This window comes from Zonotrichia leucophrys, chromosome 7 (assembly GCF_028769735.1).
Source record: "Zonotrichia leucophrys gambelii isolate GWCS_2022_RI chromosome 7, RI_Zleu_2.0, whole genome shotgun sequence".
In the NCBI taxonomy this organism is placed as follows: Eukaryota; Metazoa; Chordata; class Aves; order Passeriformes; family Passerellidae; genus Zonotrichia; species Zonotrichia leucophrys.
The window spans coordinates 35,402,672-35,417,043 of record NC_088177.1 but is presented as its reverse complement, the minus strand read 5'-3'; the positions used below and the strand labels follow the sequence as shown (position 1 = coordinate 35,417,043).

General features: G+C 41.1%; 1 protein-coding gene across 4 annotated transcripts; it reads left to right on the top strand.

The window, feature by feature from the left end:
• The first annotated feature begins 2,914 nt into the window (after positions 1-2,914).
• On the top strand, positions 2,915-13,005 carry CCDC14 (coiled-coil domain containing 14). Of its 4 annotated transcripts, none has more exons than XM_064718754.1 (13): positions 2,915-3,019; positions 3,951-4,006; positions 4,497-4,560; positions 5,240-5,312; positions 5,407-5,547; positions 6,548-6,784; positions 6,874-6,968; positions 7,946-8,510; positions 9,031-9,172; positions 9,754-9,833; positions 10,272-10,490; positions 10,576-10,708; positions 11,775-13,005. In XM_064718754.1, the coding sequence occupies exons 1-13, from the start codon at positions 2,987-2,989 to the stop codon at positions 12,748-12,750; spliced, it is 2,814 nt and encodes a 937-aa protein (XP_064574824.1). In that variant the 5' UTR covers positions 2,915-2,986; the 3' UTR covers positions 12,751-13,005. The 4 variants fall into 4 exon arrangements, with proteins under 4 accessions (XP_064574824.1, XP_064574825.1, XP_064574822.1 ...); XM_064718752.1 differs by lacking the exon at positions 2,915-3,019 and adding an exon at positions 3,162-3,509; XM_064718755.1 differs by lacking the exon at positions 3,951-4,006 and having other exon boundaries at positions 2,979-3,019; positions 11,775-13,004.
• Positions 13,006-14,372: the final 1,367 nt, after the last annotated feature.

Sequence of the window (14,372 nt, the reverse complement as noted above, 5' to 3'; positions counted from 1 at the left end):
GAAACTTGATTGACTGATTGATAGATTGATGAGTTTCTTCTCTCACATTTATTAGCTTCATTTTCTTCACTTTCTCTCCTTCCTGAAACAAAGAAGCATTGATTTTCTTTATTTGAGAATTGCTCCCTCAAAGATCTCTGCTCCTCACAAGCCTATGTTCTGTGTGTATTTGTTCATCATTATTAAGCACATCAGTCTTGTACAGAGTTTTCTGTAAGACCTTGGTGTTTCAACTCACTCTGTAAATAATTTAGGGTAAGAACAAGCTTTTTGTTATTTTCAGTGATGCTTCATGCAATATGGACAGCACCTCAAGCATTAAGATTGCAAATACAACCGCATGTATGTTTTAATTATTCATAATTCAGGCAGCTCTTCCTTGGCTAATGATTTGAGTCTTTTCTTCCACATATATTAAGCTTTTATTTATCTCACATTTGCCAGCTTTTTTTTTCTTCTTTTATGATTGACATTAGCATTATTTCTACACCAAATAAGGGTGAAATCTGTAAGATTGTCAGCTTTTTCACAAAGGCCTCAGCCATATCCAGAACCATGTCCTGGAACTGTTTGAGGAATGTTAGTTATCTGTCAAACAGGAGGAAAAGATAAAAATGGTTTCACTAAATGGAATTAACTTTTCTCTCTGAAAGATATCATGTATTATTATGTATGAATGCAGCTCATGGCTTTGAAGCATTTCAGTATGTTAGACAAAGAATAATCTCTTTTTTTAAAAATTCAATTTTACCATAACAAGCAGACAGGTCCAGAGATATTCAGTGGTTCCCCACAGTTTCAATAAAGAAATCCATTGTCAGTCAGAAAATGTATCCATCTTCTGCTGGGTGAGCATACTCTTCTGCAAACCCTTGCAGTTCTACCCTGACTCTCATAACAGCTTGTTGTTGTCTTTAAAGAGTGACAACCTGGAGCTCTGTGACCGTGAGAATTTTAATTATTTATGCGATTTTTAATCCTTGCGGTTGCAGTTTTAAAAATTATTTATAAGGCAATCTTGCCTGTAGTTTCACAATGCTTCAGTTGGCAAGAATGGGCCCTGATAGCTTTCTGTATTCAATTTCCTTTTCATGAAAAAAATGGCTGATCTGTGTATCTTCAAACCAAAGGATGGGATTGAGGGGGGATTGGGATTTTTACATTACTAAGGTGTTGCTAAACACCTTGCAATAATTCTTCCTTATTTAAATACTACACCCACATTTATCAGTTGAGTAAGAATTAATCCATAAAACCTCCAGAAACTACCTTAAAAAGAAAGTATGCCAATGGCTCTGGCTCTAATTTGGTAGTTGCCACACATCTTTTTAAGTTTTCATCTTTCTCTTTTATCTTTCTAGTTTATATTCCTTCCTTCAGCTGTTCTATTACAGTGATCTTATAATTTTTAATTTTCAATGAGAAGAATTGAAGTCTTCAAATTCCTACCAGAAAACCCTTCTCTTTTACTGTTTTGTTTGGGGTTTTTCTTGACAGGATGATAAATATATTCACAATATATTTTTAATTCAAGTTTGTCATCGTTTCAGCGTAAATGTTAACATGGTAATAACAATACAATTTACACATTGGGAGAGCAGAGATGTTGAATATTTATACACACTTCTGCTATAGTAGCCTTAGTAGCATAGTAATGCAGCCACATTTTCAGCCTGAGTAAATGTAATTGCTTCCAATTCCATGTGTTCACAAGGTCTATTTGTTCAGCTAATAAAAGTGAGGACATGCAGAATACTGATATGCCAGTGATAAATACTGTGTGTGTTTGTGAGTGTGGAGCTGCAGGCCCAGAAGGGCCAGGCAGGACAAGAGGACTGTTACAGATACATATTATAGTATTGGCTTTTCACAAATATTAAAATGGATTCTACATGTGTGGTGTTAAAGTAACTTTATTATGAAGATATAGTTTTAGGAGGAGGACACCTGCTACAAATATGCAAACCATCAGCACTCACTGTCTGAAGATGGTGTTGCCTGGGGCCAAAACTGAAGGTGATGTTTAAAAAGGACTAAAACAATAACCAAGGAATACACGTGCTCCAAAAAGGTGGATCCAAGGAGGAGATATGCTAAACAATTCTTGGAACATGTAAACTAGTTCGGGGGAAAGTTTACTTTGTATAAGGACCTATGAATATGCAACAGGTTGATGTAAAGGAAAAATATTTAAGGGGTATCTCCGAAGATAACAGTGTGCTCTTGTTGAGTGCCAAGATGCACCTGGCCTGGCCGTAATAACCTTTGCTTTATCTTTGTCCTTTATTACGCTTTTTTAATATCACAGGAGACTGAACATGTTTTTCACAGGACATAGAGCAGAGCTGCGCCAGTGGTGATTCAGGTTGGACATGAGGAGGCATTTCTTCACTGAAAGTGTGATTAGACACCGGAACGGGCTACCCAGGGATGCGGTGGAGCAGCGGCCCCTGGAGGTGTTTAAGCAAAGCCTGGAGGTGGCACTGATTGCCAGGGCCTGGCTGACACGGTGGTGCTCGCTCACAGGGAGGTATCGATGAGCAGGGAGGTATCTTCCAACCCGATTCTGTGGCTCTGTGACCACTCACCTGCAGGGCTCGGTTTTCCGCTTATTTCATATATATTATACGGATCCCCTGAGCCCGGGGAGCATTGCCCTGAGAAGAGCTGCTGGTCCCGCAGGGGCGTTCCCTCAGGGAGCGGCGGGGCGGGGCCGGGCACGCACCGCCCCTCACGGCCCGCTTAGCCCCGCCCTTTCCCCTCTCACCTCCTATTGGTCCGCTCCGCGCCCGTTCTCCGCCAATCCCCGGCCGCGCTGCCTAGCTCGCCTCCTTCACCTTCCCGCGCCCGCGCCCGCCGGCGCGCTGCGAGGTGGGGTCGTTAGCTCCACCTCCTTTATTAGTCCCGCCCCCTCGCGGACGGACCGGGTGGTGATTGGCCGGCGCGGGCGGGGGCGGGGCAGGAGTGGGCGGGGCCGGGCCGGGCCATGGCCGCGCCGGGGGCTGCGCGGCCCCGCAAGGTGCGTGAGGGCCGGGGGGGGGAGCGGGCGGGGCGCGGGTCTCGTTCGGGGCCTCCTCGCCAGAGCCCGGGGTGCTCGGGGGGATGGGCGGGCGTCGGGGGATCCCCATAACGACTCCTGAGCGAGGTGGGGCCTTCCGAGGGCGAGCCCGGCTCGCACCGCAGCCAGCTGACGGCGGTCCTGAGGTGCTGCGGGCCGTGCTGGGGCTGTCTCTGCCCGAGAGCGGCTCCAGCGGAAGGCAGGGTGGATCAGTGGGGTCTGAAGAGGAAAGGCTGGAGGGGCTGTGTGTTCGGCCTCGAGAGGCGATGGCGGGGAGCGGACCGTACCACTGTGTATGAATGGCTGCAGGGCTGTGGGAGCATGGAGCCCGGCCCTGCTCGGTGGGGCCGGGCAGCAGGACACGAGGCAGCGGGCACAGACCGAACACCAGGAAGAACAGGTTGTGCAGAGAGGATGTGGAGTCTCCCTCACTGGAGATGCTCAGGAACAGGTCAGGCTGCAGAGCTGTGCCATGTGCTCTGGAATGCTCTGCTTGAGCCTCTGTGTCCCTTCCAGCCTTACCCATGCTGTGACTGTGATTGAATTCCTGTGCTGTGTGCTCTGGCCATAGATCATTCCTAAAGCCCCCACAGTTCAGGTCTGCATTTATGAAGCATAGTTTCAATTTGAAACACATTTGTACATCAGCTCTTGGTGAGTCCTTAAATGTGTGAAAATTAACGAAGCATCTTGCTGTCAAGGCATATTTTGTGAATCGAAACCCACAAGTCTCAGGCTCTACTGGCAGCAGTTGCACCCTTGCCTTGAGAGCTGTAATGTCCCTTGGACTGATCCACCTTGGCAAAAGTTCTTGGAATTGGTGGGCAATAGTAGTCTTCAAGTGTTGTGAAAATACTTTAAAAAAATCAAGGTGTATTTCTGTAACCAACAGGCTCTGTCTTCTGGAAGGCTGTCAGGAGCAACTAAACTAACAAATGGAAGAAATCAGTAAGACCTTATTCACTAATACTGTTTTAAACTGAGTGTATATGTGAGCATTTGGGAGCCTTACACTTGTCATACCTCAATTGAACAAAAAATCCTTGTGTGTATATATGAAACATTTTGAACTGAAAGGTTCTAAGCAGCCCTTGAACAGACAGGCCCAAACTGAATAGAAATTTTGCATATAAAATACAGATTTCACTCTTCATATTTTATTTATAAAAAGACTGAATTTATATAAATGCTAGCTGTAGAGAAGACTGTTGAGTAGAGACTGAATTCTTCTTTGACATAAATTGTTAATAAACAAATAATTGTTATTATTTGCTTAACATGTTTGTTGCAGCCATGCAAAGTTTTCAGGAATAGAAAGTTACTTTGTTTCATGATGAAATTAATTTTCTTTTACTTGCTATTGTTGAATGAAAGGAAGTGGTTTTTTACTTTTTTCCCATTAAGGAGGTGGTATAAACAGTGAATTTCACTTTTTCAGGTTTGGCTTAAAGAAAGGATGCCATTCTGGTGTAAAATTCTGTTCTACTGAGTCTGCCAATCAGGTAATTAAATGTCTCTTTAATACAGTCATCCCTGTTATCTAAAGAGAAGAGAAATTGGAATATCTTGAGTAACAGAAGAAAGCCAGATTAATTTAGATCCTAATTAATTTTCATCTGAACCTGAAATTGCTCCTGCAAGGCAAGCAAGAATGTCTGCACTGTATCTTACAGATAGGAGCAAATGGGCTTTGTGTGCAGTGAGTTTGGCTCTGACAGATCTCTTCAAGGCACAGGATACATTTTGCAAACAAATAAGCTGCCTATGGACAAGGTCTGGCCCTCACAGAAGAGCAGCTGCCCTTGTTACTTTTTTGTGCTGGAAGGAAAGAGTAGCACAGTGTGTGCTGCAGTACTGGTTTTGTGTAGTCCTGAGCCAGTTGTCTCCAAAATACAAGTAGGCTGTATTGTTTAAATGTACATGGAAATGAGAATAAAATACATACCTGTAATTAACCTCAAATTGAGCAATGGACAGGGGTGCAACAGCACAATTTAGTTATTTATTTCTTTGTGTTTGCAAACTTCCATGTAATTGCAAAGTAGTGCATGGGAAATCATATATTTTTTTGTTTATGAGTTGTTCTTTGTCAGATGACAGATTGGGGTACACTCACCTCTAAAACAGCATCTGAAAGGAAGCAGTGCTACTCATTGACTGACTGCAGTGCTCTTTGTGCAGGTTGATACTGTTCATCATGGACTTGACCATTGTGCAGCTTTACTGAAGACCATCTTACAAAAGGAAGCTACAGGTTGTACCTATAGAAAACACAAGTTCCATTTCTAAGTTCTGTAATACTCTCTTGATTTGTTTTGTTGACCACTTTTTCATTCAATTAATACCAGGAAGGGAGGCTGTCCATAAACAACCTGGGAAAACAACTACCTTTAAATGTACTTCCAAGCCTTTGCTAACCAAAGGAAATACTTCCAAGAAGAAAGGGTTAAAAAGAATCAATACTCCTTCCCCTGTCCAAAAAGAAATTGGTAAGTGGGCTTTCTTGGGCTTGATTTATTTTTTGTTCAAGCAACCTTGAAAGACTCCTCAACTTAGTGAGATTCAGCAAGGCTTCACATAATTGTTGCCATTTGTTACAGGTTGAACCTGGGCTGGTTCCACAAAAGGATGTATTATTTCCTTTTAGAAACCTTAAATGTTTACTGAACAATTACTGAAATTCACAGGTGTTTGAACTTCAGGTACATGAAAGTTGAATGTGTTTACAAGTATCAACATTATCAGGTTTATCTGGTAGGAAGTGTGGAGAAGAATGGTTATACCCTTTCCCTGTTTCTCTTGGACAGGGAAACAATGCAGTCCTTGATCTCAGTTTAGGATCCACAGCTAGGAATTGGTCTGAAGTTCAGTGTCCAGCCAGGCTTTTCTCAAAGAAGGATTTGTGGAAACAGGGAAGTGTGGCTAGGAATGACAAGACCTCAAATGGTTTAGTGGCCCAAGCACTGAATAGAAAGGCAGATGGAGTGCTGTCAGCTGCTTTGCTCCCAGGGGAAATCTTTCATTTATTATCATTTCTGCCTCTCTGCACTCTGTTTCTTCTGTGCAATTTCTGATCCAGTAGGTGAGTGGGGCCTATGGACAGGTGTGTAGCAGAATCCCCACTGAGAATTGTAGGAAGTGAGCATGTGGCTGATCTCTTCCCAGCTCTGTAAAATTACAGAGTTTAATTATACCTAAGCAGACATTTCAAGAATTATTTTAGAACTGGCCTTCTGTAGGATTTAAGTTTCTGTGCTTCCTTCAAGGACAGCTGCCTGTCCAACTGGTTTAGGTTGCTCTGTCTGGAAGAAAAAATTGATGGATTCATTTGCTGGTGAATCAAAATCTGACTGGTGTCCTGGGCCATAGGATCTTTGTTTCTGTTTTCAAGGGAGCCTTCCAGAATCTGCCAGACAATGCAATGGGTTTGTGGAGATCAAGAAGACAGGAAACTTCAGCTGGAGTATTTTGTTCTTCCTTTTTCTACAGTGCCAATATCAAATAGAAAAGTTGCCTCATCTACCACACCTGCTGAGAAGGAGCTTTCCAGTGCAGCACAGACTCAGATGGTTCAGTCAAATCATGTGCCTTGCAGTGACCACTCTCCTGGGGCATATCAGAAACTGTATGAACATGTGCAAACTCAGATGTCTCTGATAACTGGCCAACCCCCACAGAAGAGTGATGAAATTCCCACTGTAACTCCTTCTCCTACCTCAAACCAGGGTTAGTGGAACTGTTAATGTAGAGTTGACTATTTGACTGCATGAGTTTTGCTCACATTGCCCTGATCTATAAGTGTTGTTTTCTTTTAGGATATCAAAATGTTACAGCTTTGAATTATCATTTACCTACCTCCACATCAACACTCTCCCTGCAGCATTCAGCTCATTCCTTATCTACTCAGTCAGTAAGTAAAAGTTTGATTCTCACTATCAATCAACATTGAATTAGCACTGTCTACTTTTATATATATTTATATATATATATATATATATACACTTATACATTTCCTTGTGTCAGTTTTCCTAATAATTTCCCTTTTTAAAAATTGTGTATTTCACACTGTAGTGATGCACAGACAAAACGCTGCTATTCAAAACACATTTTATGTAGACACCAAAAATTGAAATTGGAGGCATTTCAGCTGGCTGCTTGCTTCTGCCTGGGGAATTCTGTAAAGTACAGCAAACATGGAAAGTGCAGGAAATTATTGATTACTGTTAATTGCATTCTCAGTAATGCACACTAGGATCATTAAGCAACTTCTGCCAGAAGAACTCATAGATCATATGGAGCTTTCCCTGCCAGTGATCAAGGCAATTATTTCTTCAGACATGCTGTGTTATCTTGGAGTCACATGTTAAAATGCTGTGTATTTCAGGGTATAGAATAGAGATGATGGAGAATACCAGCTGCCACCTCAGGAAATGTAGCAAAGGGCTGGAATTTACCTTGAATCTGTAAGACTGTAGATTTACCTTCCATCTGCAGGCAGTCCATGTATAGCTAGTGATGATCTTGACTTTTAAAAAATTCACCTGCTTAAAATACTGAAAGGTAACAGTGTTGTCCTTTATATTTCTTTTCTTCCCTATTCTGCTTGGATTCAAGAAACTGCTGAGGGTTTTCATTACAGAACAGCTGTAAAAGAACTGTGCTTTAATGTTGCCAATAACATTAAAGGTAATCTAAATCAGATTTACATTTTAAGTCCTCCTTATTATACAGGAAAATTATTCCATTATTAATTTGTAGTTCTTATAATTAGCAGAGAATGAACAAGTTTACATTGAGTCAGACAAGGGTAGTGCTGTTTGGGATTCTTCTCCTAAAGATTTAAAAATCATGTTAATTTTTTGTTTAATTAAAATACCTTTTATGCAGGGAGTTCCTGTAGACAGTGCCAATGAATGTGTGCCAGAGATGGGAGGACCTGTGGTTTGCCCAGTGGTTTCTGCTGCTCCTGCTGCTGCTGCACAAACACAGTCTGGAACTGCTGTTGCTGGTGTGATCCCCTGCTCAGCACCAGGAGCATTAACCCCTTCAGTGCCTGCATTGGTGCCAACACCTTGTGCCAGAGAGGTGGCCCCAGGCCAGGAGCAGCAGGTAAAAGAAGCAGATTTGATGAGGTGCATACAGGCCCTGTTACAATCCCATGAGGTGCTGAATGGCAGGACTGAGCAGAGGGGCCATCATCACTGTCCAGCAAAGCATGATGGCTCATGTGACACAGAGGAGGACAGTCCTGAGGAGCACAGTGAGGACCTGGTCAGTGAAGAAGATGAATTGGATGTACTTGACATGTCTCCAGTGAAAGATACCAGCTGCAAGACCAGTTGTGTGAAGAAAGTTCTAAAATCTAGAAAAGAAAGTCCAGAAGAAACAGCCCATAAAGTTAGGACTGTAAAGTATCTTCTGGGTGAGCTCAGAGCACTGGTAACAGATCAAGGTGAGGACATTTTCATTGTGCACTAGAGTTATGACATACAAATAACACAAGAGCTCGATTAAAGGAGCAAGCACTTCAGTTTATGCAAGTTGTATGTGTCAGGTGATATGTGACTTCTTACTGTGGCTTTTCACAGCTGTAAAACCTTCCGGATTCACTCTGGATAAGTATTAAATTACTTTTATAATATTTTAATTGTATCATGACAGTAAGATAAAGATTGTTGCTATTCCATATATAGAGCTTTCCCTTGAGAAGGGTCCGGGTGTGGACAGATTGCAATAGCAGTCCCACCTAGGCTGGTTGGAGAGATGGTGGGTTGTGTTTTATTGAGGATGTAAAGCATAGTTTTCATATTCAGGCTCAACAATTTTAAATATATATAGTTAAAGTTTTCTTGGGGGCAAAACCCTCAGATACTATTAAATCACTTTGTAGGTTGCTTAATCACATGTAAAACATTAGTTATGTTACAGATTTATAGGTTTATGGAGTCTCTTTCTTCCCTCACTTTTTGCAGGTGACTCAGAAGTGCTGAGGTTGATGAGTGAAGTGGAGGACTCTGTCTCCCTGCTCCCAGCTGTGGTGGGAAGCAGGAATCTCCAGGCTGAAATAGCTCTGGCTCTGCAGCCCCTGCGCAGTGAGAACGCGCAGCTGCGCAGGTGGGAGCTGCTCAGGGAGCCTCCCTGCCCTGCACCTAAAGCACCTCCAACTGCTCTGCCTTCAATTGCCTCTCTTAAGGCTCTTCCCTTCTTGTCTGGGCAAAATTTGTGAATTAGAAAGTGTGCTGCTAAGGCCATACACTCCAAAATGCAATAATTAACACAGCATGGCTTTGGTATTTTGGTGGAATCAGTTACCTCATGATGGGGCCTTTGACTGGGTGGGGTGAATGCATCACTCTGAAAACTGCACTAACAAGTTAGTTAGCCTGCTCATGTTCTTTTTGTAGTTTATTCTCAAAAGCAAAAGTGCCTCTCATTTCAGAGGGTTCTCACATAACTGGGTAGCAGAATAGGTTTATCTACTAGATATTTATCAGATACTTGGAAAGGGTCTTTTGTGTTGAAGAAGTACCAGAATGTAAGAAAAATGTGTTATTAAGACCTCTTTATGTTTCTGAAATATTCCCTGACATTTAATTCTCAAAAGCAACTTCTCACCAGATTAATTTAAAGTGCAGTCCTTTTGAGTGTATTTCTAGTATTTCTGAATTTGTGTTTTTTTCACAATTCACATTTAGGAGACTAAGAATATTAAACCAGCAACTTAGAGAACAAGAAAGCAGTGAGAAGACATCTGGACAGAGCTGCAGCTATGAATGTAAAGTACCAATAATTTTGCTTGATAGGGGTATATTTGTTAAAGCTTTATTACCATAGATATATAATTTTTAATTTATATATCTGTAGTTTCATATGTCTGTATGTATTGTGGCCTTTAGTGGTAGCTGACCGAAGGGGGTTTAATGCTGGAACTGCATTTGCATGGGGTGTTGGGCTGTTTTAGACTCCACATACCAGGATTTGGCTCTTCAGCTGCCAAGCAGGTTATTTTTGCTTGTGTGCCTCTGAAAATGGAGATGACTGATAAAATAATTGAGAAGAAAGCTTGAGCTTTATCTTGTTGAAAAAACACTCCACAACCCATCTATCTGTTACCAAAATTCATATTACCAAGATAATTATAAAACTCAGTTTGGTTTAGAAATTCAAGCTACCACACAAAACACTTAAACATTTTATGTTTTACTTTTGGTAGTGGTTTCTTTGCAGTCCTTGAATATGATGCTCCAGAGTCAATTGAAAGAATCACAGAAAGGCCTTGATTCACTGCAGACTAAAAATGAAGAACTACTGAAAATAATAGAAAGTCAGAAAGAAGAAAATAAGCATCTTGCAAAAGGTATTCAAGATAAAGAAGAAGAATTGCTAGAAAACAAACAGCATTATGACATTCATTCCACCAAGCTCAAGATTGGTGCGTGTTTTCAATTTGGTTATTCTTTGTTTAGCATTTTAAAAGTCAAAAGAAGTAATTGTGTAAGTTCTTGTTGGTATTTCAGAAGTGGAAGAGGCATTAGGAACTGTGAAGAGCCTTCAGTTTAAGCTGGAAGCTGCAGAGAAAGAAAATAAGATTTTGGGCATAACATTACGTCAGCGTGATGCTGAAGTTAAGAGACTGAGGGAATTAACCAGGTACTGTTGGCTAAGGGTTTTTTTGGCCTCCTGACATTATTTTTCTTTTGTAAAAATCTTTCTTATTCCTTGGGGTTTTTGGGGTTTTTTCCCCATCCTGTGGATTATTGTGATCTTAGTATCTTGGTGGTGAGAGGTCACATAAGCTAAACCTTCTCTTTAAAGTTCATTTTGTTACAATGCTGCTATAATTTTGTTTTAAAACAGAGGTATCATATTCTGTGACTTGAATTCTGTTGTAAAGTAAAATACTATCTGCCATAACTTACATGAAGTCTTAACTCCTAATAGCAGATCTATTAGGTATGTAAGGATCTATTAGCCAAAAAGAACTGTTGCTGTGAATTTATTTTATCTTGAAAATAGTGGCAAGCTGGGAGATATAAATAGCTTTTTGCAGCTGCATACTGGTGTGTATCTACAATTGCTTTGGATATGTTGTGCTGAGAAGAAAAAACTGTTGTCTGCTATATTTTTAGTTGGGACTGATTGGAACAGCAGAATATTTTGGATAGACATTTCAAATGCTTCTGTAGAGGTTTAGACACTTCTGTGACTGCTGTGCTGACCACCAGGTGGTGGTAGAATGATGTCACATCACATGTGTGTGTGTGTATGCTAGAGCAAATATCTAAATGTTCATCTGTTTTGATGGATAGAGCAGTAAGTTAGAAGAATTATTCATTTTTTTAATGTTTTTTTATTCAGATGCAATGGGAAGAATAATTCAGTAAACCTTTCATAGTGATTTTGGTAACTGCTTCTGTCTGCTTTGTAGCAGTTTCTTGACATCAATTTATTTCATTGTGTGCTGCTCAAAGCAGGTACACCAGGAATAATCTGGAGAACTTCATTGGGTTGTGCTATTTTTGTTACTTTTTAGCCACAGTGAGCTGAAGAAGAATTCAAAAAACTTGCAATTGGTTCACAAATAACAATATCTAGAAAGTACATTGCAACTTTGCCACAGCCTGATAAATCTAATGTTTTTTTCCTATAGAAAAGTTTTTAACTATTTATTTTTGGTGACTGATTTTAATCTGTTTGGTTGATTTTACCCTAACAGAACCTTGCAGGGCAGCATGGCCAAGCTTCTGTCTGACCTCACAGGGGACAGTGTTAGACCCAAACCTGAGAAATTTCTCTCAAAGTCTCGTTTGGAAGACCATGAAAAGCAGATGCAACCTGAGCTCTTTCCTGGGAGTACTTCAGTAATGACTTACCTTAAAACATTAGAAATGGATCATATTTTGATAGATCCGGACCTTCAGTTCCCAAATAAAACTGGAGAAGTAGAAATGAAAAGTCTGTCCTATGACAAGTTTGCTGCTGAAGGAAGTAAAATTAACAGTACATTCACAGAAGAACAAGCAGCAGCTCCCAGAGGACCACCAGCTCCATTGAAGCAAGATGCAGAAACAGGGAGTGATTCTGGAACTTTACTAGATGACCAAACCAAGCTGGATGAAACAATTTATATTCCACTGACCAGCAGTGCCTCTAAAAAACAGCAGCCAGTCTCTGGAAGAAGTGGTGTGCCACCCCACAGCAGAGGGGCTTGTCAGAGGCTGGATTACCACTGTGAGCTCCCAGGCTCTGTGCAGCACTATGGATGTGAGGATCCAACTCTAGGGGATACATTAAATGCTGGGTACAGTGTGAAAAAGACTGTGGAAAGCACTCCTGAAGTTACAGGGGGTAAAGCAAAGCCAGAAGGAGACCAAGTCCAGGTGAGACCAAGAGGCATTCCAGGTGGGGCTGCAAAAGATGTCATGGATAAAGCAGAGCAGCCTCAGCCTGGTCCATACCCTTGTGCATCAGTGCCATTTCCAGCAGGGGTTTCTCAGAAGACAGGCAGTGAAGCAGCTGATTTTAGCTGCATTTCATTTGATGATTTCTCAGGGAGGTCTGACTGGAGTGCATCTTCTTTCTCAACATTTACATCTCGAGATGAAGAGGACTTTAAAAATAGCTTAGCAGCCCTGGATGCCAACATAGCCAGATTACAAAGGACTCTGCAAAGTAACATGAGAAAGCAATGAGTATGAGAAAGCAAAATGGGCTGCAGCTATTTGGATAAATTAAGTTTTTCTGAAGTATATTAAGTATGGTACTGATATGTATATTTGTATGTAACAGCTTGTTCCTAGCTGTCTCAATTATGGATAGAATTTGTTCCTCATTAGGCTGTGGTGCTATTCCCCTTGATGTGTTCAACTTGAAATAACTGGCTTTTTATATAAAATATAAATGGCTTTTTAAATTATTTTATACTCTTGACTTGCAAAATTAAATGCACTCATTTACTTGTGGTTTTTTTCCTTCCCCTAAGAACTGTTGTAAGGTGCTGCACATGAGCAGGAGTTTCCACAGGTAGAGACCAGGGAGGAGCAAGTTACAGAGCAGTGCTGAGAGTTATAGTTGCTAAGTCAGGATTAGTATTCCAAAAATGAAGACAGCCATCACTATGGGATTTTTAGTGTATGGTATGTCCTATGAAATACATGAAGAAATCCCTTTTCACTCATCACTGCTAAAACTGTTTTCTCTTTGCACTGTACTTCAAGGAAGTTGATGAAGTGGAGAGTCCAGACAAGGGCAAGAAAAGGATCATCAAACTTCCATTGCTTTCTACAATCCTGTTATAGGCCATGCTTTTACAAATGTGTGCTTTTATCTAAAGTAAAAGGGGATGTAGTACCAGTGGATAAACACAGAACAGAAAGATGCTGAGGAACAGAAGCAGCAGAGCTGACACAAAGGAGACAAATGAGGCTTTAGCTGAAAGTTGGCAAACCAGTACAGTTAGGAAAGCACCAGAATATCCAGCCTGAGGAAGGCATGAAAATTCTGCAGTTGTTGAGGGGTCAAACATCTCTTGGACATAAATACAGAGTCTGACTGAATCACCTGGATTGGCTCTCACAGGAATGGGAGTGGAGCAGGGAATGATTCCAGTCTGTGGTTCTCCCTGACAGGCTTTACCACATCTCAGTCTCAATATATACATAATGTAATTGTTTAAATTACAGGTGGAGGAGGTACCATTGCTACCATTCTGTGCCTCTTGTACCCTCAGCAATGCTTCAGAGCTGTTTTTCAGGGAAAATACCTTTGGAAAAGGAACAGCAGTATACAGACCTGAATTTAAGACTGCTTTTTCTGCAGAATTGCCTATTATTTTTTTCCTAGAAAACATTGTTGTTCTTCCTGGCACTCTTTTCTTGTATGTTTCCATGTAGGAGAAAAGTCCCTCATGGTCATCTGCTTGTGTGGACATATTTAAAGTGAGGATGCTGTCCATGCATTGTGCTGGGGAGCAGCTCTGGTTATTTTAGTTACTGGTGACTGAGTCATACAAAGGTATGAAGAGAGCACACACTTCAGAAGATGCCAACTGGCACTCCTGCTTTGCACAAGGAAAGTTAGACTAAATAGTGACTTCAGTCATTTAGAATGCTTTTAAGGCTTGGCCTGGATTTCTCAGTATTCTCCACACTCCTCATGCTCAGATTCAAAATAAGGTTGATGGTATGAAAGTGAAAAGGTTTTAATTAAGTATTTACAAGTCATTTCAGTGTAGAAGCTAAGCAAGATTTAAACAATTATTATGGAGTGGGTTAAAGACAAGCTACAATAAATTCTAATCTTTAGAACTCACAAG

Coding starts and splice junctions, on each gene's coding strand:
- CCDC14 (XM_064718752.1), top strand. CDS start 3,354: ATGAATGGCTGCAGGGCTGTGGGAGCATGGAGCCCGGCCCTGCTCGGT. Junction 9,173..9,753: donor GAGAACGCGCAGCTGCGCAG/GTGGGAGCTGCT, acceptor ATTCACATTTAG/GAGACTAAGAATATTAAACC. Junction 9,834..10,271: donor ACAGAGCTGCAGCTATGAAT/GTAAAGTACCAA, acceptor TACTTTTGGTAG/TGGTTTCTTTGCAGTCCTTG.